Raw genomic sequence first — 25,337 nt, 5'->3', positions numbered from 1 at the left:
TCATTTAGGGGAGGTTTTATTTCTGCACAGGAATCTGTTTACCACTTGAGTCCCCTGATACTAGCCAAGGGCCAGTGTGGCAAGCATGCCTTTCTACAAGAAAATAGTTTAAAAATCTATATGTAAAGAATTGAAGCTTCCTATTAATAAATTTCTGGACTAGATGCACTTCCTCATCTTCTTAATTAAATTATAAGCTAAAATTGCATATTTTATTTTATTTTTTTTTTTTTTGAGACAGAGTCTCACTTTGTTGTCCAGGCTAGAGTGAGTGCCGTGGCGTCAGCCTAGCTCACAGCAACCTCAAACTCCTGGGCTTGAGTGATCCTTCTGCCTCAGCCTCCCGAGTAGCTGGGATTACAGGCATGCGCCACCATGCCCGGCTAATTTTTTATATATATATCAGTTGGCCAATTAATTTCTTTGTATTTATAGTAGAGACGGGGTCTCGCTCTTGCTCAGGCTGGTTTTGAACTCCTGACCTTGAGCAATCCGCCCGCCTCGGCCTCCCAAGAGCTAGGATTACAGGCGTGAGCCACAGCGCCCGGCCTAAATTGCATATTTTAAATGTTATAGGTACTCAAAGGTTATTCCAAATTTTCTGCAAACTGTTTTAGAATCTTTATAAATCGATGTCGTTTTTTTATGTTATTTTCACTTAGACTGAAAAGAAACTTAACATGTTCCTATAAATTCATAAGTATTATATATAAACATATTCCCCAGTATTGGTTAATGCAGTTAATAGTATATAAGCAGGTTTTTTGAGTATTAATGAATATTCTCACTTTTATTTTAGTTTTACATTGTGAAGGAAAACAGAGGTAATGAAGGCACATGTGTTGGAGTTTCTCGCTGGCCAGTACATGACTTTAACCACCGCACTACCTCAGATATGTGGCTCTATAGGGCCTACAGTGGTAACCTCTATCACAATGGAGAACAGACTCTCACGTTGTCCAGCTTTACTCAAGGAGATTTCATTACCTGTGTGTTAGACATGGAAGCCAGGACCATTTCCTTTGGGAAAAATGGAGAGGTACTGAAACCCATTCACAAGCATTGCATGTTTTCATATTTTTATTTACACTTAACTCAGTTATTCAAGTCCTAGATATTCAGTTTATGGATTGTGTCTACTCTCCTCTCCTTTTTCTCTAATAATTTCTGGTTCTTATAATATTTATCAGTAAAAGAACAAACAACAGAAAGATAGCAAAAGCCCAGTAAGTCTTTTGAAACAGATGAACAAATTAGGATCCTTTATTATATGTAGAATTTCTTTGGTTAACAAGGTTAATTGAGATTTCTCTCTAGTATTTTGTTTTGTCTCAAAAGAGCTTTGAAGTCTAGTATGGTTGGATATTATCAATTTTTAAAAATATTTTGTTTCCTTTTTCTTCTCACTTTTGCCACACTCTAGGAACCCAAATTAGCTTTTGAAGATGTGGATGCAGCAGAGTTGTACCCATGTGTAATGTTCTATAGTAGCAACCCAGGGGAAAAGGTAATGAAACCTCAAGCCTTTGTACTTAAGTATAAGAATATTTATATTTTTTAACAGATAGAATTTATAAATATAATAAGCTATTTCTACCATTAAAAGTATTTGACTCAGGTAATTTCTTCTTCTAGAAGAAGACTAGCTACATTTAGAAATTGCCTTTATATTAAGGGACTGTTCTGGCAGTTTGAATATAGTGAGTTAGCTTTCAAACATGTGCAATTACAGAAATTACAGGAACTAGTTTAGGGATAATCTAGTTTATTGGCAATTGTGGACATGAGAGAGAAATCTAGAAATAATCTTGAATTTAATAAGATGACATTAGCTAAACAATGGATGCCATTAGCTAAGTCATAATGGGGAAACAACCTTTCTTTCATTCATATGGGGGAGTTTTCAGACCTTGTGGATTGGTATAAATTTGAACCTTCTAAGAACAATATTAAAATGATACTTTCTCACTGAAAACTTTTTTCCATGTTGTCTAAAACCCAGGCAGAGACAGACTTCTTTGTGGTATCCCTATGCTGGTGGGTGGATTTTTTCCCTGACCCCATCCTTGCACTTGAGGATGTGTACTGTTGCTTAGGTTCAGTCTCAAGAATTTCTAGTCATTTTGTGGTGGAAAGTTTTCAAATTATCTCATATATATAATTTTTCCATAATGCAAGTGCTGAACCTGGTAAATCCTAACCATGAAAGTTTATTCTGTGCTTTAAAATATATATTTTTTAATTTCAAGGAGTTATAATTTAAGGCTAGCTGGGAACAGCTTTTTAAACAGCTGGACAACAAAAACTGAACTGGAGATGAGTTAAATAGGCAGCCTAGTGCCTGGTATCATCCCTTGTCTTAATGATATTCTTGCAGCCTAAAATAGGTTCTGGCATGTTCTGGTTAGAATGATGGCCTGGTGCTTTCCAACATCTGTGACCCTTGAAAAAATTCATTCAGCCTTAGACTATGCATCAATCAGTTTATTCTATTTGGCAGGCTTTTCTGATAAGTTTTAGAATCTCTGAGAAAAACAATACTAATAATAGTTAATAGTCATTTTTTATTATTATTAACTAATATTAGTTAATAGTTTAACATTTATAGTGTGTCTGCCACTGTACTAATAAGCACTTAATGTGCATAGTCTCATTTAATCTTTAAAATAACCATAGGAGATAGATACTATTTTTAGTGTAGTTTTTTCATATGAAAAGTTGAGGCTTAGTGATGTTAAATAACTTCCCATGATTATGCAGAATTAAGATTTGAACCTAAGGCTTGCCCTTCTTTTAACTTTTGTGTCTTATTTGTAATGTGTGTCCAGATCGTGACTATCCCAAGTGTCTAGATATACAATTTTACCTTTGTGCCCCTCAAAGACTATAAGATGGTCTTAGGAGTCATTATTATTCAAATATCTTGACAATAAGAACAAGTATATTCTCAAGGCTTTTTATTTTTCGGACTAAATTGAGTCAATCACACACACCTTGATCTATATTCATTCTGTGTGTGTGTGTGTGTGAGAGTGTGTGTGTGTATGTGTGTGTGTGAAAAAGAAACAGATATTTTGGTTTTTTTCCTCGTACATATATACATTGTATAGTGAAGTCCAGGCTTTTGTACCCATCACTCGAATATGTATTCATCTTTCAAGTGATCCTAACAGCTCTGGAATTCGTGTGCTACAGGAGGTTTAAATGACAGGGCAGCTTATTCCAGAGGACCATACTACTACTAACTTCAGTAGATCTGTAACATTTCCTTATTCTTTGTTGGGGGCAGTTGATATATTGCACGTGTATTAAGACATCAAACACTAGTTCAACATGGGATTCTACATGCTAGAATTTATAGTGACTAGTAGTCAAGGAGAACTATTAACATCACATATCTCCCACCCTCTTCTTTTATGTAGGTGAAAATTTGTGACATGCAGATGCGCGGCACACCCCGAGACTTACTTCCAGGAGACCCTATTTGTAGTCCAGTAGCAGCAGTGCTGGCTGAGGCCACTATTCAGCTCCTCCGTATCCTTCACCGAACAGATCGTTGGACTTACTGCATTAACAAAAAAATGATGGAAAGACTGCACAAAATTAAGATATGTATTAAAGAGTCAGGTCAGAAGCTAAAGAAAAGCCGCTCGGTTCAGAGCCGAGAGGAAAACGAAATGAGAGAGGAGAAAGAAAGCAAAGAGGAAGAGAAAGGTAAACATAATAGGCATGGCCTTGCTGACCTCTCAGAGCCACAGCTGAGGACTCTTTGCATAGAGGTGTGGCCCGTGCTTGCAGTGATAGGAGGAGTTGATGCTGGTCTTAGAGTTGGAGGTCGGTGTGTTCACAAGCAAACTGGGCGCCATGCCACGCTGCTGGGAGTGGTCAAAGAGGGCAGCACGTCTGCCAAGGTCCAATGGGATGAAGCAGAAATTACCATCAGGTATGATCTGTTGAGTTATATTTTTAGCAAACAAGTATTTAATAGCGAAATGGGCCATTGCCTATGGACAGTGAGTAATTATGTTTTTTAGTTGTGCTGCCAGTTTACTTTGTATGGATACAGCTTGGTATTGGTATTGTGATTTCATAAAGGAGTATTTCCCAAACCTTGTTCCTTGAAATACTAGTGGTTTTAAAAATACATGGTTTTTAGTTTTATTTTGTTTAGGGAAGAAATGGTAAGCTTATTGGTTTATAGGTTTAATTGGGAGGCTTCTTTCTAGTTTTTATTTGGCTTTTTACATTTTGATCATTTCCATTATATACTGGGATAGTAACTATTTATTACATTTTGTGTTGGGAGGGCTCTGACTATAGGATGGGAATGCTTGAGTGACTAAAATGAAACTTTGGATTATCTGTGATTTTAAGTATTCTTCCTTTTTTAAAAAAGCACATATTTCTATCACCATACTTTGCAACTTTTTGAATAGATATGAAAATTATACTTATTTGACACAAACTGTGTACTTAAAAGCATTTTAGTGTGTTTGCAATTCAGAAAGGGTTTGTGTGAAGTAGAAACTTCATATGTTTAAAAGGAAATATTGGTTGAGTATCTTAAATCTGGAAATCTAAAATCTGAAAGTCTGAAATCTGAAATGCACCAATGAGTATTCCTTTGAGCATCATGTTGGTGCTTAAAATGTTTTGGATTTTTCCTCAAAGGAATGCTCATTGGAGAATTTTGGATTTAGGATGCTCAACTGGTAAGTATAATGTAAATATTTCAAAATTAAAAAAAAATCTGACATCCAAAATACTTCTGGTCCTAACCATTTCAGATAAGGGATAATCAAACTGTATGTCAAGTATTTTCTTTGCTGAGGGACTCACTTACCTAATGACTCTATATATGGACTTTTTGATGATATATAGCTGTTCATTATACTGCCTAATGTTATTCCTGTAAAGTTATATGTTCATATGACATGGAACAATATCTAAAACAGTGGTTCCTAGTGGTTTTTGGAGGCGGTAGAATTTAGTGAATTCAATGAATGCTATGGATCATCTCAGCTGAAAAATACACATACATAAAGTGTATACACAATTTCAGGGATTAATGGACTCTACCATCCTCTCCACTCCATCAAGCTAAGAAACCAATGACAATTTTACGGAGTTACATGAAAATGTTTACCTTTTCTTTCACTATTTGCCTTGTTTCAGAAAGGACTTATGTTGCCTTGTTAAGATCCATACAATATAGTAAAATAAATAAATTAATAAATTAAAACAAGAAAAATGAGACAAAGGGAAAATATGATTAGGAAGGTAATATGGAACCAAAATTTAAGTTAGTACAACAAAACTTCATACTTGCTAAAGCTTTCTATTTACATTTTATATGATTATAATATTTTTAAACATCAGGAAATTCTTGCCAATATCAGGAAATATGTAATCATATTTTTGCTTAACTAAAACCTAGAAGCATTAATTGATGACTACAAAGCAAATTTTTTAATGAAACAAAGTCCTCTCTGAAATAGGTTATAAATGGCCGTTACCCATATTATAAGCTAGATTTATTATACAAAATTTCCAAATAGTTTACATCAAATAGTAAACTTCCAAATAGTTTACATCTGGCCCACCTCCTATTTTGTAAGTAAAGTTACATAGTCATTTGTTTAGGTGTATCACTGGCTGCTTTTGCACTACAATGGCAGGCCTGAACAGTTGCAGCAGTGACCACGTGCCCTTCAAGTCTAAAATGTTTACTATCTGGCCTTTACAGAAAGGTTGCTGACTCCTGGCTTATATTATATAATAGTGAATGTTCTCATTTGAAAGCACACACACATCTCATTGCCTTTGCATTTAGTATCACTTCTCCCCATTTTCTCATAGTAGACTCATTTTTCTCTGTGTTTGTAATGACTTCTCTGGTTTGTGTAAATTATTCTCTGTATTGTGTACATGGTGCATCTTATTTTGTCTACATTATTTTCTGTACCTTCCTCCTGTCTTTCCCTCACTTGCTTCTTCCTGTGTCATTCTGATCTTTATTAAAGCTTCCCAACTTTTTGGTCGCCTAGTGATACTCCATTGTATAATCTGGAACCCTGTGAACCATTGCCGTTTGACGTGGCGCGATTCCGAGGCCTGACAGCTTCTGTGCTGCTGGACCTAACATATCTGACTGGCATTCATGAAGACATGGGGAAACAGAGCACCAAACGACATGAAAAGAAACACCGACATGAGTCTGAGGAGAAAGGGGACATTGAGCAGAAACCTGAGAGTGAATCTGCTTTAGATATGCGAACAGGCTTCACATCTGATGATGTCAAAAGTCAGGGTACCACAAGCTCCAAGTCAGAAAATGAAATAGCTTCATTTTCTTTAGATCCAACACTGCCAGGTGTGGAATCCCAACATCAGATAACAGAAGGAAAAAGAAAAAATCACGAACACATGTCCAAAAACCATGACATGGCCCAGTCAGAAATCAGAGCAGTCCAGCTGTCCTATCTTTACCTCGGTGCTATGAAATCACTTAGTGCTCTTCTTGGCTGTAGTAAATATGCTGAGCTGTTGCTCATACCAAAAGTCCTGGCTGAAAATGGCCACAACTCAGACTGTGCAAGTTCTCCAGTTGTTCATGAAGATGTGGAGATGCGTGCAGCCCTGCAATTCTTGATGCGACACATGGTCAAGCGAGCAGTCATGCGGTCACCCATAAAGAGAGCATTGGGATTAGCTGATCTGGAGCGAGCTCAAGCCATTATCTATAAATTAGTGGTCCATGGGCTTTTGGAAGATCAGTTTGGGGGCAAAATTAAGCAAGGTATGTTATCTGACTTTTTTTTTTTTTTTTTTACTTTTGTACTGTTGAAATTGTTTATATTCATGAGTGTCAGAAGTGATACATTCTGTAAGTGAATGATAAAAAATTTTTTTGGCCAAAGCAATTTTTACATTGTTTTTCCTTTGAAGGGAAAACAGTTCTCTTTTGTTATTTCTATTTTAAATGTATATAAGCATTAAAACTTGTAATTTTTACTACATTTTGTAAAACTGAAATTTAACTCATACCACAAAAAGTACTCAAGTATTTATTGATCTGATTAAAAATATATAATAGGCCGGGCGCAGTGGCTCACCCCTGTAATCCTAGTACTCTGGGAGGCCGAGGCAGGTGGATTGTTCGAGGTAAGGAGTTCAAAACCAGCCTGAGCAAGAGCAAGACCCCGTCTCTACTAAATATAGAAAGAAATTAATTGGCCAACTAATATATATAGAGAAAAAATTAGCCGGACATGGTGGCGCATGCCTATAGTCCCAGCTACTGAGGAGGCTGAGGCAGCAGGATTGCTTGAGCTCAGGAGTTTGAGGTTGCTGTGAGCTAGGCTGACACCACGGCACTCACTCTAACCTGGGCAACAAAGTGAGACTCTGTCTCAAAAAAAAAAAAAAAGAAAAAAAATATAATATTCTGATAAGTTTTCAGAGACATTTTAAAGTCTGTTACTTTCATCTATATTATGTGTAAAACACTCCTTGTTTTATCTTTTATCCTCACCTTTGGAGATAGTATGAATTCTGAAATAGAAATTAAATTCATTCAGTAAATGTTTATTGATTGCCTGTTATGTGCCCGGTACTTTTATAGGTTCTGGAGAGGCAGCAGTTAACAAAATAAAAGTCCCTTACCTTCATGGAGTTTACATCATCTATCCTTCTTTCCTCTCTTCCTCCCTTTCTTCCTTCCATCCATCCATCTTTTTTTTCCTTTCTTTCCTTTTCTCTTACTCGTCTCCTTCCTGTCTTAGCGTAGACAGTAAATAGGGAGAGAGAGGTCCATGGTGAATATAAGTAGGAGTGTTAAGATCACAATGATTGTGAAAGGGAGGTAGCCATTTACCAAATCTAACAGAATTACCTGTCTTTGTAGCAACTCCTATTTTGATTATGTTTATTTGTAGTCTCCCTTACCAGATAAGAAAAAATATATATAAATACTTTGTAAACTTTTAGACATTTTGACTAAATACCTTTTTTTTTCTTTTTCTCTTCTGTCTCTGTTACTCCTAGGAGTGATTTTTATTTGTTTTTTTTTTTTGAGACAGTATCCTTTTTAAATCATGATTTTATCCTTATCTAGGTTTTTATTCTTGTATTTACATGCCTTTATCTTTGCCTGTTTATAGACTAAAGATAGGCATCAAAATCAAAGTGCTAAGGAAACACAATTTAATGATTAGATATCCTTAGAGAACCTCTTCTCACATCTCACAACTGAAAGTGAGACTTTTTTCTAAAAGAACCCTCTTCTCTAAAAACAGAAATGAGTGATTATGAGAGCTAGTTATAGTACTGTCTGTAGAGTCTAGAATAATGAGTACAAGAGTGAATATAAGGATAATAAGAACTTTTTTTTCCTGTAAATCTTTTGTAGAAATTGAACTTGTGAAATATATTTAGAAACTTTTAAATTTAAAAGTTAAAAGTTTTCCATACCTACTGTCACTTCTGAAAAAACAAATCCTTACTACTTTCTTAACCTTTATTTTGGTTTCTAGAGATTGATCAACAAGCCGAAGAAAGTGACCAAGCCCAGCAGGCACAGACACCAGTTACCACTAGCCCATCAGCTTCGAGCACAACTTCCTTTATGAGTAGCTCCCTGGAGGACACCACAACTGCCACCACTCCAGTCACTGACACAGAAACAGTGCCTGCATCTGAGTCCCCAGGAGTGATGCCACTTAGTCTTCTCAGGTAGAAAAATTGACTTTTTTTCTGCCATACTGATGTCTATGTTTCTGAAGGCACAATTGTTATCTCATGAGTAGTGTGCCAAACTGAATCCTGGAATTCCAGAGCTAGAAGGAACATAAGAGATCATATAGTCAAAACTCATTTTACTGAAGTAAAAATTATCCTTCAGAAGTTTAATTATGTGCCCAAAGTCTCATAGCCAGTCAGTGGTGGCCCTAGGACTAATCAACTGTGCCACTGACAAGCAAGTACTCCAATCCAATAGAATACTCTATCTCCTTATGATGATATTTTGTTTTTTGGCAAAGCTTTTGAATATTTTTTTTCCTCAAAAAGTAAATACTTGTATTTTGAATAGTAGAGTCTCAAGAAAAAGCTCACCTTCATGAAAATAATTTTCTCAGGTTATTTTCCTTTTAAGTGTAATTCTTTATACTTTTATTCTTACCATAAGATCAAACAAGTCTACTTTTCAAATGAAAGGACATATCTTATGATACTTATTCAGCCAACACTATTTTAATAAGTTTGTAAATTCCAAATAATGTTTACTTATTTAAATTTCTTTTTACTTCAGTTTGCCAGATATATACACAAAGGAAAACTTTTGAAAGAAGACTTTCAGGGAGAGACTGTTTTGTGAGCTCTCTTAACTATGGCTTAAGTGGAATAAGGGAAACAGAATAGTTAGCCCCCCCTTTTTAAAATTTCTTTCTCTCCTTCCCTTAGTTTACAGATCATTATTATTCCCATTGTGTAGATCAGCATCGTAGAGAGTAGAACTGGAGAGTTGCTATAATTATAATGATTCTCAATTTTTGGTGTGCACAAGAGCCGCCTGGGAGCCTTTCTGAACTTCTGGGCCTGTTTACCCCAGCAAGTCTGATTCAGTAGGTCTGGTGGGGCCGATAGTTTGCATTTTAATTAAGTTTCCCTAGTGATGCAGTGGTCTTCAGCTCACACTTTGAGAATTACTGCTATGGTCTTCTGCAGAAGGAGCACTAATCCTAGTAGCTGCCATTTCCAATCTTGGTATCTCCTGCTTCTTAGCTTTCTCACTTAAATAATAGCTGCAGGCAGGAGGTGCTTCTGTTTAAGAAAGAAGGAAGAGAGGAATGATAGGACATTGTAATATGGTTTTTAATCTCTCTGGCAATTACAGAATTCAAGGCATCCACAGAGAATCAGTAACAGTATGACTCCTTGTCACCTTTCAAGCTTTGACTAATGTAAATATGGGATTCAGTGGTAAAATCATGCCCCCTTGCTACCACAGGCAATCACCAAGCCTTTGACTGATCCTTTTGTCTCAGTCTTTGTTTCCCTTCTATTGGCTGAAATTTTATTAGAGCTGCAATTGTCTCTGCCTGACCAAATGTTTAGCAGGAGAAAAATCAGAGAACTACTACTCCCTGTATATACCATTATATCACAGTTATTTGAATGGGTACATAGTGCTTTTTTTTTTTTTTTATGCTTAGAAATTCCTACTTCTTTTAGACAAATCTAAAGAGAAGTCAGTGAGGATCTTCCTGGATTTTATTCTCTAGACAATGTCTACCTTCTCAGTTTGAGAGGGGCTGCCTCCCCTGTGCCATTCCCCCTCTGTACAGCTGGCATATTATTCATGTACTATTTTTCATTTGTGCTGGGTGACTGGACAGTTACTTTTTCTTTTCATAACTTGCCTATAAACTATTGCTTTGAATCCATGTGAATAATTCCATGATTGGCTAGTGAGTTTATATTTAAAGTAACTATAAGTTATCTATCTTTAAGTCTTCTTTACTTTCTAGCTAGCTATTGTATGCATATCAAAATACCCCCGTCATCTTGGTAGTATAGTAGAAGGAAAGCTCCATGAAGGCAGAGATTTTTCATCTATTTTGTTAGCTGCTGTATTCCTCCTACCTGCTGTGTTGCTGGCATTTTGCTGAACAAATGATAAGTTTTTATTACTTACGTAGTATAAGTGCCCTATGAGACAATAAATTTTAAAACTGAGGAATCTTTCTTTCCCTACCCTCCATTAAACTATAGCTAGCCTGTTTAATCTTCTAGGTTGCATATTCTATAAAAATATTGTGATATATATATATTTTCTAATTGCATTTTTGTGCTAACCACTGTTATTTTCTTGAAGGCAAATGTTCTCTAGTTACCCAACTACCACTGTACTTCCCACACGTCGTGCACAGACTCCTCCAATATCATCATTGCCAACCTCTCCTTCTGATGAAGTAGGAAGGAGGCAAAGCCTAACTTCTCCCGATTCCCAGTCAACAAGGCCAGCTAACCGCACAGGTACGTGTGCTGTCATGCATTATAACATCCAAACCTCTTGGCATTCCAGATGTGTAGGTCTTTATTTTATGGGACTTTATTTTTTTATTTTATGTGGGACTTTATTTTAACAGTGATTTTCATGAAGGGGAACTGCCTCGCGAAACCGAGCTGTCTTCTTCATTTTGAAGCTGTAGTTTTAATTATAGCTATTTGGAAGAGAAATAATGCGCTATATGTACATCAGTCGTATCAGACCTTTTTCTTCTTTCCCGATGTAGCCATTTTTAATGTTATAAATTTTCCTTCTAGTCACTGCTTTAGCTGTAATCCATACATTTTGAAATGCTATGTTTTCATTTTCATTCAGTTTAAATTTAAATTTATAATTTGCCTTTGATGTCTTCTTTGACCTATAGGTTATTTGGAAGTATTTTATTCAGTTGTCAAATATTTGGGGATGTTCTATTTTTCTGTTATTGAATTTCTACTTTTATTATCATCAGAGAATATATCTTGTATAATTCGAATCCTTTTAAATTTGTTGAAACTTGTCTTATAGCCTAGAAGATGGTCTGTTTTGGTAAATATTCCATGCGCACTTGGAAAAAATGTGTATTGTACTGTTGTTGAGTGTTCTAAAAATTGTTTAGCAGGTCAAATGGGTTGATAGTGTTGTCCAACTCTTCTTTATCTTTACTTACTTGTCTGCTTGTTCTATAAGTTATTGAAAGAGTGGTGCTGAAATTGTGACTGTTGTAGATTTCCCCTTTTTATTTTTCAGTTTTTGTTTTTGTTTAGTTTTTGTTTCATGTATTTTAAAGGTCTGTCATTAGGTTCACAAATATTTAGGGTTCTTATGTCTTTTCAATGAATTGACCTCTTTATCATTGTGAAATATCTTTCTTTATCCCTGGTAATATTCTTTGTCCTGAAATCTGCTTTCTCTGATATTAATATAGCTACTCTTGCTTTTTTAAAAAATTAGTGTTAGAATGGTTTATCTTCTGCCATCATTTTACTTTTGACCCACTTGTGTTTTAAAGTGGTTTCTGAAAGCCATCTTATAGTTGGATCTTGGTTTTTTAATCCAGTCTTATGTCCTCTGCCTTTTAATTGGGGTGTTGAGACCATTTACATTTAATGTGATTATTAATATGGTTGGGTTTAAATCCACCATCTTTCTGTTTTGTTCCATCTGTTCTTTGTTCCCTTTTTCCTCCTTTTCTACCTTCTTTGGATTAATTATTTTTTATGATTCCATTTTATCTCCTTTGTTGGCTTATTAGCTATACAGTTGACCCTTGAACTGTGCAGGTGTTGGGGCACCAACACCTGCCCAGTTGAAAATCCACGTATAACTTTTAACTTCCCCGAAACTTAACTACTAATAGCCTACTGTTGACCGAAAGCCTTACTGATAGCATAAACAGTCATGTTTTATATGTCATATATATTATATACTATATTCTTACAGTAAAGTAAAATAGAGAAAAGAATATGTTGTTAAGAAAATCATAAACGGTGGCTCACGCCTGTAATCCTAGCACTCTGGAAGGCCGAGGCGGGCAGATAGCTCGAGGTCAGGAGTTCGAAACCAGCCTGAACAAGAATGAGACCCCGTCTCTACTATAAATAGAAAGAAATTAATTGGCCAACTAATATATATATATAGGAAAAAAAGAGAAAATCATAAAGAAGAGAAAACATATTTACAATTCATTAAGTAGAAGTGGGTCATCATAAAAGTCTTCATTCTTATTGTCTTCACATTGAATAAGATGAGGAGGAAAAGGAAAAGAAGGGGCTGTTCTTGATGTCTCAGGGGTGGCAGAAGTGGAAGAAAGTCCACATATGAGTGGAACCAAGCAGTTCAAGCCTGTGTTGTTCAATTGTACTTTGTTTTGTATTTTTATAGATTACTTTCAGGTTTATAGTATATATCTTTAATTATCACAGTCTACCTTCAAGTGATATTATACCACTTCATATATAGTAAAAAGGAAAAAAAAGCTTTTATTTCCCCTTTCTCAGCATTTATACTTTTGTTGTGATACATTTAACTTGTATACCTGCTATAAGCTCCATAAAAATTATCATTTATTTTTGATAGTTTTTATTGCTCTGTCTTCTGATTCATTGATCTTTTCTTCTGCAGTATCTAATCTGTTAATCCATCCAATGTATTTTTTCATTCAGATACTATAGTCTTCATCTCTAAAAGTTTGAGTTGGGCATTTTTTTCTTTTCCTTTATCTTCCACATCTACTTAACATGCTCAATCTTTCTTCTGCCTTAATGAATGCATGGAATAACAATTAAATCTTATTTAACATAAATATTACTAATAACTATTGAATATGCCTGTAAAACATAAGTATTTCTAATAGTTATGTTCTAGAAAGGCACTGTGAATGGAAATTAGTAAATATGAACCATTGCTCTTAAGGGAAATACAAGGTAGGTTCCTGTGAGCTTCTCATTAGATTTTCATCAACTGATGGATATACTGTATAACCTTGTTTTTGTGTGTCTTTCTGTTTAAAGACACCATATTTTATATGCACTATTTGTTAACATTGAACTCATGGCCAACAACACTATGATTCATGCATGAATGAAGTTTACATGTATTTTCTCCAGGAGGCACATTATAGCTTACTAGACAACACTTCAACACTGTGCTTTGGGGACATTTTAAGCAGTGAAATCACTAACAAAAAGCACAGAAAAATGCAAAAAAAAAAAATGTGGCATTAAATAGACTATGTAAAAGACACTTGTTTATAAAATGAGGGCTGAAACAAGAAGACAGAGCGTCACCTTTTTGACCTCAGCTATGAATATGTATGTTGGGAGACTCAAATTTTTTGGCCCTCTGTGCTTTTCACAAATAACCAGAAAAGCACATGAGTATTGATAATGGAGTTACAAATAAATTTTATCAAGTAGACACATTTACAAATACAGAACCTGTGAATAATGAGAATCAGTTGTATCTGTATTTATAATACCTATTTTAATATCTTTCTCTACTTAATTTATCATCTATCTCATTGCTGGTCCTGTTTCTATTGACTTATTTTTTCCCCTCATTTTGAGTTGTATTTTTCTGTTTCTTTGCATGCTTGGTAATTTTTTATTGGATACCAGACATTGTGAATTTTTGCCTTGTTGGGAGCTGGATATTTTATATTTCTTTAAATATACTTTAGCTTTGTTCTGGGATATAGTTATTTGGAAACAATATGATCCTGTCAAGGCTTGCTTTTAAACTTTATTAATTGAGACCAGGACAGCCTTTAGTCTGGAGCTAATTTTTCCCTACTAGTGAGCTAATATTAATACTTTGCCTTAAGTTTTTTAAAGGTTTTTTATTCTGACTTGTGTTAACACAGACTGTTCTCAGTCCTTTGTGAGGTTCCTTCTTGGTGGCTCTTTCCCTACCCTTGGGTATTTTCTGCATCAACTGAAGACTTGAGGAGAAGAGGGGACCCCTCTACACATTTCTGGAGCTCTTTTTTTATACAGTTCTCTCCTTCCCGTATAGCTCGCTCCTTTCTGGTATCCTGCCTTGTGAATTCTAGCCACTGTGGTCTCCCTGAATTCTTAGATCTGTCTTCTCAACTCAGAGAGACCAATGAGTTTAGTTTGGGTTCACTCTCCATGCATTACATCTTGGAAATTCTCTCCAGGCAATAAGCTGAGGCAGGTGTACTGCTCACCTCATTTGTTTTTCTTCTTTCATGGATCACTGTCCTACACTGCTTGTTGTCCAATGTCTGAAGACCATTATTTGATAAATTTTTGTATGGTTTTTTAATTGTTTCAGTTGAGAGAGTAAATCTAGTCTCCGTTATTCCATGATGGCCAGAAGCAGAATTCTGTCAGCCACAGCAGAACTACTACCACTAAAGTGGTTGTAGTATTTTTAAAGCAAAAATGAGAGCCATAAAGCCCATCCTCTCCCCCTCTCCTGTTAGGTGGAACTAAGCTAGATAGGCATTCATGCCAACAGGGTTTGGGAGGTGGGTGGCATGATGGCCCAGAGTGGAATATCAGAGCCATATTGGAGTGAGAAGGGCTCCATGTGTCATGGTGGCCTGGCTTTAGAATATTGGACTCTGAGTGTGTGAAAAAACGTTCATATGGACCAGCACCAAGTATCAGAGCCGAGCAGGGTGAGGAGCATATAATCTAGCACTGTCCACTGAGAGGGCCTGGAAGCAGTGATGCTTCAGTAGCAATAAGTACACCTAATGCCCAGATCGTGTCTTCTAAATACATTCTCTACTAAAAGAAACCCAGATCTTCTAGGAGAAATGTCTGATTTCAGGGCTGAGAATGAAATGAACCTATAGTAACTTTTGCCAAAAACTAATAAAATGCTCAGAGAATGATGGACGCATGCCTAAGATATAAAAACTAGGTTGAGGGGGCTTTCATATTCACTGGCCAAATCTGAGACCTTTGGGACATCAAAATAAATAATCATAGTAACAGATTATAACTCATGAATACAATAAGAATCTGTAAGTCCATATGAATGGAGAAAGGAGAAATTTTGCCTTGGAGTAGAATACCAACGGATGAATCTAAAAGGAATGATGGCATTAAAAAACCAACATTGTAAACTATCATAATAATAATTAATTCAGCCAGTAAACATAAATGGATGTTAGTGAGTAAAACTTTGATGAGGAATGGGATATATACACATTCTTATAGCACACACAAATACTTATTAATTGGAAAGGCAGGGAAAAAGAGTAACTTTACAATGGAGAAACCTGGCAGATACCACCTGACTCAAGCAATCAAGGTTAACATCACCAGTAATGGGACACATTGAAATTATGTATCTTCTAATAGAATGTAATGAGCATCACTTTTGTGATACTCCTGTCAAAAAGCATAACCTGGAACTAGTCATGAAGAAACATCATAAACCCAAATTGAGGGACATTACCCAAAATAACTGGCCTATAATCTTCAAAGAATCAAAGTGATTGAAGGCAACCGAAGAGACCTAACAACTAAATAAAATGCTGAGATAATCCTGGATTGAATCCTTTGCTATAAAGAACATTATTGGGACATTTGGTGAAATAAGAATGGGATCTGAATTGGATGATAACACTACCAATTTCTTGACTTTGATAGTTGTATTGTGGTTATGCAGGAGAATGTCCTTATTTGTAGGAGTTATATATTAACATATTCAGTGAGATAGAGCATCATGTCTGATAGCTTATTTTCCAGTAGTGCAGGGGAAAATGATTTTTTTCTGTTATTTTTGCAAATTTGTATAAGTTCAAAATATTTTATCAATGGAACATTATTTCAAAATAAGATACTTTTAAAGAATTTTCCAGCAGGTTTATCTTGTCTTACTAGCAGGTTTATCTGTGTGAAAAACCATATATAGCTATAACACATTCAATCGCATTTAGTTGTATAGTTAGCATATTCTTAGTAAAGTAAAATTTCATTAAATTTGGACAGTACTAGGAAATTGAGGACTTATGGTTATCTTTTAATACAGTTTTTATTCATGGTATATAGTGATATTTAGGACCTTACTTCTCTTTCTTTTGTCTCAGCCTTGTCAGACCCAAGCAGCAGACTTTCAACTTCTCCTCCTCCTCCAGCAATTGCAGTCCCCTTACTGGAAATGGGATTCTCTCTTCGGCAGATTGCCAAAGCCATGGAAGCTACAGGTAGGATAAGTTTTTATATATCAGTATATGCAGATATGAGAAGTCCTATCTTATTAAAGGAAACATATTTTTTAAGAGACTAGAAAGCTTAGTAAGATTTTTAACACCAGATTTTATAACAAAGACATCATAAGAATGTTATCATTCTTAAACTGGTAACATAAATAATTACTTTGTCCAAAGGCAATATCAGACTTTTTTTTCCCCCCTCCCTGTATAGGTGCTCGAGGAGAAGCTGATGCCCAGAATATCACTGTACTTGCCATGTGGATGATAGAGCACCCTGGACATGAGGATGAGGAAGAGCCCCAGTCAGGCAGCACAGCAGATTCCAGGCATGGAGCAGCAGTTCTAGGCAGTGGTGGGAAGTCAAATGATCCCTGTTATTTGCAGTCACCAGGAGACATACCATCAGCTGATGCTGCTGAAATGGAGGAAGGCTTTAGTGAAAGGTGAAATTCCAATTTCTGTACTTCTGTTACATGTGTTACAAATTTAAAGCCCCATTTACATCCCTTCATAAATGCTTCTAATGGTGTGTAATGTTGATAACTATAGGTATATGAAAAGATGGGTGTTTTAGTTGTAAGCTTATGTTTCTGTGAAGGGTAAAAGTGACATGACAAGTTGGGATTTAAATGCATGTTTTCATGGCAAGAAGGGAATTCATGATTTTTGTGTAAAATTGACCTGAAAAGGGAAACTGAAAATTAAAACAAGCTTATTCTAAAGTAAAATAAACATGCTTATAAAATCATTTTATCTCATAAAAATGATATAATGTTCACCCTAATATTAGAAATTGATTTAATTAATGCATTTGATAGAAATGAACTTTTAAATCTTTTCTGTCTCTTAATTAAATTTATATTTTTATCTTTCCTATAGTATTATATGTCCCTTTTTTAGGTCGTTAAAAGATTTCTGTGATAATGCCTACTCCAAAATGAGATGTAATAAAATATTCTATAATACCTCCTAAAATCTTTTCTCCTTCATCATTTCTTATGACTTTAAATCTTCATTTTTCATTTTCACCATATTGTTTTTAAGGCTTGTGTCTTATGGAACATGCAGACTTCTTCTAACAAGCTCAGTGAATATTTTCATAATATATTTTGAAATATCTGTTTCTCCTAGGCAAGGATTCTCAGTCATTTCAAATTTTAAGTATTTAATCATTTACGATTTTGTTAAGGTCATATTTGATTTTGTTTGAATTTGAGCATGCATTGAACATCATTTCATTATTGACAAATTAAAAATCAGATAAAATTATTGTTCAGGGCACAGGATATGACATATCTATGAGTAATTTTACAAGAGACAAAAGATACATTTCAAATTTTATCATAAACATATTTTATTCTTAGTGATATTTGGAGAAAAAGTAATACCACACCCAAGCTTGCACCTGTGCTTTCTTTTCACGGTTTTTAAAAATTTGTGTTGCTTTTGAAATTGCACTTGTAGCCCTGATAATTTGGATCATACTGAGAATGCAGCTTCTGGAAGTGGACCACCGGCTAGGGGTCGCTCAGCAGTAACAAGAAGGCACAAGTTTGATTTAGCTGCTCGCACATTGCTAGCAAGAGCAGGTAATTATATGTTTCACATCCTTCTCTTTGTGAAAGATTTTATTTTAAAATCAATACAAAAGCAACATTGAAGAAGATGTAAACTAATGATACTAAGTACTCAGTTCCTCTACATTAATAGAACAACTATTTGCATATTATTTTCTATACATAATTTTACTTAGTTGAAATCATAGTATACATTCAATTTATTTTTAAATCCTTTGGGTGCTGAAGGCTGTACTGGCCACTTGTAGATTTTGAGAAATTTTGTAAATGCTCCTCCTGCCCTCAATCAGTTATAATTTAGGAAGCAATGATGCATGTTTGATATTTAGCATCAGTGGTGAGAAGGGACTGGAAAGGGCACTGTGCCAGAAAAGTAGGCACTGGCTTTTCTGATGTACTCTGTGGGCTTAGGGTTTCACTGCTAGGCAAGGCCCAGATTCCCTGATTACATTGGTAAATCTTCTAGCATTATGTTCTGGGCATGTGAAGTGTAAATTATAGGGAATATATTTTTCAAACTAAAAACTTGAATGTGTGATTTGTCGAAACAGAATTTGATCATTGAAATAGTAGAACATAAGTAATGATTCAATAATGTATGTGAGAAATTGAGACTATCCTAGAAAATATAGAATTTACCATATAGTTGAAAAGGGACTTATTTTTAAAAAATAAACCTAAAAAAATAATAATAGCTTACATTTATTGAGATTTTTTCCTATATAATTAACATTATAAAATATTTTTCATGGATTATCTTATTTAAACCTATCAATGGCCCAGTGAGTTATGAGTGCTATTTTTATCCCCATTTTCCAGTAGAGGAAACACATGTGATAGGTACAATTTGAAGTTTATGATCTGGGATCCAATAAGTCAGCTGAGATAGGCTCACACCTACATGTGTGAAAGTTAAGGACTGGCGAAATATTCAGAATTATTTTATTCATGCAAATAAAATGCCTTTTTTGTTTTGTTCTGAGCGGGGTTATACCGCTCTGTGCAGGCCCACAGGAATCAAAGTCGGAGAGAAGGAATATCTTTGCAGCAAGACCCTGGGGCGTTGTATGACTTTAATTTAGATGAGGAATTGGAAATTGATCTTGATGATGAAGCAATGGAAGCTATGTTTGGACAAGACCTGACCAGTGACAATGATATTCTGGGAATGTGGATCCCAGAGGTACTGGATTGGCCTACCTGGGTGTGTGTGACTGCAGCGGGGGCTGCTCTGACTTATTTTCCTGCCCTCCTGTTCATACAGCTTACTAACAGCAGCATTGCCTAGAATTGAAACACTCTAAAAGTCTTGTATCTCATCCTGAGGTTTGGGGATTTAATGCTTGATGTTACTTTGATACCTACAAACTAATAAGAAAAAGTCTCTTGTTTTCTCTGTGCAGTTTTATTGCTTCTTTCCCCAGACTAGATGAGTAGAGCCACATTGTGGTAATATTTGATTCTGATGTCAAAGATAGATTATAAAACAGGCATCAGGTCCCAGTAAATACTGCTGGGTTTTATAACATGGCTGCTGCTATGCTCACATTGCTATCTGAATGCATGCTCTTCTCCTTCATAGGTTCCATTTAATCAGTGTAATGCCTCATGCTAGGAACCAGTGACCACCTAGATCTTGTAACTACCTCTATTCAGGGGCAGGGTACAAGATGGCTTTGTAAATATACATTTGTTAGCATTACATTTTTGTAGCAGGGAGACCAAAAAGCTCATAGGTTAGGTATAAGTCCTACATGAAAGAGAATCTGCTATGTCAATAGGTAAATGAATCCTCATGATTTTTCTCAGAAATTGATTATGCATTTTATGACCAGATGAAAACTAGTTCTTTTGACTAGCCAGGTTTTAAAAAAATCATTTTGAGATAGGGCAGATTGTCATGTTCATTAACTCTTTTCTCATTAGAACAATCACTTACTCATAATTTATTAGAGTGAGGGAGGGCAAAGAACACCTTCAGATTGTATGATCGGAATTCTAATTTGAAAGAAATTTTTTATGTAGCATTAACGAACATCTTGGAAATATTCCAGCGTATGTAAACAAAGTAGTTAATTTAATATAAATAATCTACTTGCCACTTCTTGATTTAATGTTCAATTAACTGTACTAATTTGGTATGAAATCATTTTGTGCAGCATGTTTGTGAGTCTGAAGACAGGGAAGAAGTGGTGGTGTGTGAACTGTGTGAATGCAGCGTTGTCAGCTTCAATCAACACATGAAGAGAAACCACCCAGGCTGTGGGCGCAGTGCAAACCGCCAGGGCTATCGCAGCAATGGCTCCTATGTGGATGGCTGGTTCGGTGGTGAATGTGGAAGTGGAAATCCATACTACCTGTTATGTGGCAGCTGCAGGGAGAAGTACTTAGCCCTGAAGACCAAATCCAAGACAACAAGTTCTGAAAGGTACCTTGGAATTGTGTAAATATCCAGACCCTCTGAATGAGAGCATCTCATACCTTAAGACATGGGAACTATAGATTTTTTCATGTGAAGAGTTACTTTTAAATTTTCCTGAAATCCTATGATTGCTGAATTGGGGGCAGAAATGATGGAGGAGGTTGAAGAATTCATGTTCCCAGCTGAGGTGGGAACCTGACAGGATCTCTGAGAGTCCAGGAATAATGGCATGGTAACAGGTCCTTTACTGGAGTTTGGCTGTTAATCTTTGACTTGTTGGCACTTTGTGGTTGGGACCTTCCCTTAATCCTCAGGAGGCTTACGCTCAATTTTTTTCATTGATATTTTCCATTGTATTTCTGACATTTTAATTAAGATCTTTTTCTTGATGAAAAAATAAGACTGTTTTGACTTAGTGAGCTTTCATGAAAATATTATCTCTTTACATCTTTAATTCCTAGTGAGTAGGTTTTTTGCCCTTGTTATAAACTATTAAAATCTTTAAGGCTTTCTGGAATAGAACTTGATTAAAAGAGTTATAAGTGACTCAGAAATTTCCCCAGTAGTTTGGTAAAATAGTCATTGATTTTCATATATAGCTATATACCAGCAGTTTTTATTACATTAGGCCATAACATGAAACATACTTTTTTATTTTGTGCTGCTTTATTAATGACCTTTTAAAATGTTCTAATGACTTAATTTGCATTTTTTGGATACTAACTGTTATATATAAAAACACAATGTTCTTCATGTTTGGTGCAGGTACAAGGGACAAGCTCCAGATCTAATTGGCAAGCAGGACAGTGTGTATGAAGGTAGTTGTTTGTTTTGAGAGCTTCTTTATTTTACATGTTTTTTATATATACTCTGCTTAACATCTGTTACTAAAATTCACCTTTGTTATGTGTGTTTGGATTTATGTACATGTTAACTTAAACTTTCCCTGAAAAACTCAGGATAGTTTGATAGCAGCAGACCTAGTTTAAAAGTCAAAGGAAAAGGACCTGGGTTCAAACATTAGCTTTTCCATAGAATGTTAATTACTGTTTGGCATATATTTTTTTCAAAATAGGGAAAGGATATGGTATATTTTGAATTTCCATCCTAACTATGAAAAATAAAAAATTGAGATGAGCATCAGTTTTTCTGGAGCACTCATTTTCTTGAAATATTAAGATTTCATTTCCTACTGATCATGGACAGAGATCATAAGTAAGAACTCTTTGTTGGCCCCATGACAATATTTTTTATTAGTTGAAACCTCCATTATCAGCTGTAACATTTGTTATTGCTTTCAAGGACTTTGACTACACAGACTCCCTTTCCCTTAAAGTTACACCATGCCTCAGGAGTACAGTTTGGTTGGGTCACCAAGAGACGGTGTTATAGTTTATTTTGTGGTCACTGGACTTCCAGTCCACCTGCATTTTAGATGTATTCTCACAGTAACCATTGCCATCAGATTTATGTCATGTTGATATTCACATACCATACATTTATTTATATAAATTCCAGAAGACTGGGACATGTTGGATGTTGATGAAGATGAAAAGCTAACAGGTGAAGAAGAATTTGAATTGCTTGCTGGACCACTTGGTTTAAATGACCGGCGCATTGTACCAGAACCAGTTCAGTTCCCTGACAGTGACCCACTGGGAGCATCAGTAGCAATGGTCACAGCCACTAATAGTATGGAAGAAACTCTGATGCAAATAGGTAAACTGAAATGCTGATTTGCATTGATTTTTATAGACTCTATGTTAATTTGTTTCTTGGATAAGTAAATAATGATAAGGTAAAGATAAATAATAAGAATAGCAGTTCAGCATTATCCCACCTATCAAGTCTCTTTAGCCAATTATTTTAACATTTTGAAGATATAATGTGATATTAAGTTTTGATTTTTTTTTGTCTTTATGAAATATTGAAATGATAAAAAGATTAATAAAATATGTTAGTTTTTTTTAACTTTGTGTTAGGGGAATCCTGTAACTGACTCAGAATTATTGTGTAGTCTTTTTTAAATTTGGATGAGATGCTATGGTAAATTTTTGTTATTTTGAATTGGAGCAATGTTAGTGACTTAGCCCTTTATGTATACTCAAAGCATATTTTTAAAACTATTCTTTCCTGTATCTATTAATATTAGTAGAAGTGATACATGAGCAAAATGAACAAAACAAAAAATGCATTTAATAGAAAATATCTCCTTTAATACATTATTAACTTAGAAATATCCAAGTTAGAAATATTAAAGTTAGAACTTAGAAAGATCTAAGTTTCTCCTAAGAAATTTTCTTATAACAAGGTTCCAGATAAGCAAAACACATTGATTTGCCATGGAACCTGTGTAAAATAGGAAAATTTTTTGTAGTCCAGATATTTTTTTCTTATTGAAAACTAAACAAAATCATGTCTTTCAGGTTGTCATGGCTCTGTAGAAAAGAGTTCCTCTGGGAGAATAACATTAGGAGAGCAGGCAGCTGCCCTAGCAAACCCTCATGACCGTGTGGTGGCTTTAAGGAGAGTGACTGCTGCTGCTCAGGTTCTTCTGGCCAGAACCATGGTCATGAGAGCACTGTCTCTCCTCTCAGTCAGGTAAGTGTTATTTTGTGTCAAATGATGCTAAGTTAGCTTCTAGTGTATATTATCATACAGGATTCTGGTATTGTTTGGGAGGCTGAGATAGAATTTTAGAAACTTGTGTATATACTGTTGAATGAAAGATGTGAGACATAGTCATTACTGTTATTCATTCATTTATTCAGTCATTCAGTTAACATTTAGCACTTTTTTTGGTAGAAAATAATGCCATTATAATAACTGAGTAAAATGCATACATTTTATTTTGTTACTTGAAATGCAAAACTAAGGGTATTGATCCAGTTGGTGCTGGGTAAAAACTAAAGATCAAAAAGAATTGACCAACTGTGTAGCCAACTCTGCCTGCAGATTCCATCATGGGGACTCTTGCTCTGTTAATACTGTGGAGTGTAATGTAAAGATCAAGAATACCTAAAACATAGCCATTTAAGAAATAATTAAGCAGGAGTATTTAATGGCAAATCAGTGAAGGCAGAAGGACACTAAAAGAAAAACTCAAAACTTAGATAAGACTATGTGGTATTGGCTCAAGGATAGACATATAGGATAGTGGAAAAGAACAGAGTTCAGAAATGGACCCACACATGTAAATAAACACTTGATTTATGGCAGTGGTTTACATTGCAGAGCAATGGGGAAGGGATGGTTTTTTCAATAACTGGAGCAGGGTCAGATGGTTTATCTACATAGATAAAAAGACTCTGGTCCCAGTCTCATACCATATAAAGCAAATAATTCCAAAGTGGCTCTTAGATCTAAGTGTGAAAGGTAAATCAATAAAGTTTCTAGACGGTAACTTAGAAGAATTTACTCTTGACCTTGGGACAGGCAGGGATTTCTTAAGCAAGTCACAAAAGCCATCCACCATAAAGAAGAAAGATTGATAAATTGGACATTAAGATAGAGAACCTCGGCCGGGCGCTGTGGCTCACGCCTGTAATCCTAGCTCTTGGGAGGCCGAGGCGGGCGGATTGCTCAAGGTCAGGAGTTCAAAACCAGCCTGAGCAAGAGCGAGACCCCGTCTCTACTATAAACAGAAAGAAATTAATTGGCCAACTGATATATATATAAAAAAAAAATTAGCCGGGCATAGCGGCGCATACCTGTAGTCCCAGCTACTCGGGAGACTGAGGCAGAAGGATCACTCGAGCCCAGGAGTTTGAGGTTGCTGTGAGCTAGGCTGACGCTACGGCACTCACTCTAGCCTGGACAACAAAGTGAGACTCTGTCTCAAAAAAAAAAAAATAAAAAAAATAAAAGATAGAGAACCTCTGTTTAGCAAAAGTCATTTTTAAAAAAGTAAGAAAGTAAAAAACAGATATTAGGAGAAGATATTAGCAATGCATCTAACCAACAGAATACATAAAGAATTCCTATAAATCAATAAGAAAAAGCCTAAAACAAAAATGGACAAAATACATTAAGTGTTTCATGAAAAGGATCTCCAAATGTCCAATAAATGTGAAAAGGTGTTCAACCTCATTAGTTGTAAGAGAAATGAAAATTGAAATCCAGTGAAATACTACTACACACCCACCAGAATGGCAAAAATCTAAAAGACTAAGGAGAAAAAAAAGTTAGCACAAGGCTGTGAAACACCTAAAAATCTCATACATTGCTGGTGAGAAAATAAATTAGTACAACTACTTTGGAAAACTGTTCGATAGTTTCAGCTAAAGCTGAATATACTCCGTGACCCAGAGGTCCCCTTGTGGGAATATATCTAACAGAAATGCTATGTATATGCCCCAAAAGGCATCTACAAGAGCGTTCATGGCAATATTATTCATAATAGCTCCATGTTGGAAATCACCTGATTGTCTTTTGTATGAATAATTGAATTATAGATTTCATTGATATGTCAATGAAAATTAATAAACTGCTCTAATGCAACAACATGGATGAATCTTATAAACATAATGTTGAGCAAAAGAAGCCAGACACAAAAGAGTATATGCTTTATTATTCTAGTCATACAGTGTTCAA

At 35.4% G+C, this 25,337-nt stretch overlaps 1 protein-coding gene across 12 annotated transcripts in view; it reads left to right on the top strand.

The window, feature by feature from the left end:
• Nucleotides 1-25,337, top strand: part of HERC1 (HECT and RLD domain containing E3 ubiquitin protein ligase family member 1) — a 217,817-nt gene that overhangs the window by 120,302 nt on the left and 72,178 nt on the right. For 10 of the 12 annotated variants that reach the window (XM_076004460.1, XM_076004459.1, XM_076004465.1 and 7 more), the window contains exons 35-48: nt 800-1,039; nt 1,424-1,507; nt 3,423-3,943; nt 6,024-6,799; nt 8,535-8,733; nt 10,877-11,037; nt 16,620-16,736; nt 16,957-17,188; nt 18,210-18,334; nt 19,306-19,526; nt 20,482-20,754; nt 21,514-21,562; nt 22,263-22,463; nt 23,171-23,345. In XM_076004460.1, the coding sequence (XP_075860575.1) occupies nt 800-1,039; nt 1,424-1,507; nt 3,423-3,943; nt 6,024-6,799; nt 8,535-8,733; nt 10,877-11,037; nt 16,620-16,736; nt 16,957-17,188; nt 18,210-18,334; nt 19,306-19,526; nt 20,482-20,754; nt 21,514-21,562; nt 22,263-22,463; nt 23,171-23,345 (3,374 nt within the window). The remainder of the gene's footprint in view (nt 1-799; nt 1,040-1,423; nt 1,508-3,422; nt 3,944-6,023; nt 6,800-8,534; nt 8,734-10,876; nt 11,038-16,619; nt 16,737-16,956; nt 17,189-18,209; nt 18,335-19,305; nt 19,527-20,481; nt 20,755-21,513; nt 21,563-22,262; nt 22,464-23,170; nt 23,346-25,337) is intronic. The other 2 variants (XM_076004464.1, XM_076004463.1) reach the window with 2 other exon arrangements.

This window comes from Microcebus murinus, chromosome 6, assembly GCF_040939455.1.
Source record: "Microcebus murinus isolate Inina chromosome 6, M.murinus_Inina_mat1.0, whole genome shotgun sequence".
Classification (NCBI taxonomy): Eukaryota; Metazoa; Chordata; class Mammalia; order Primates; family Cheirogaleidae; genus Microcebus; species Microcebus murinus.
Note: the sequence above shows the minus strand (reverse complement) of the source record. Positions and strands in the feature narration are given on the sequence as shown.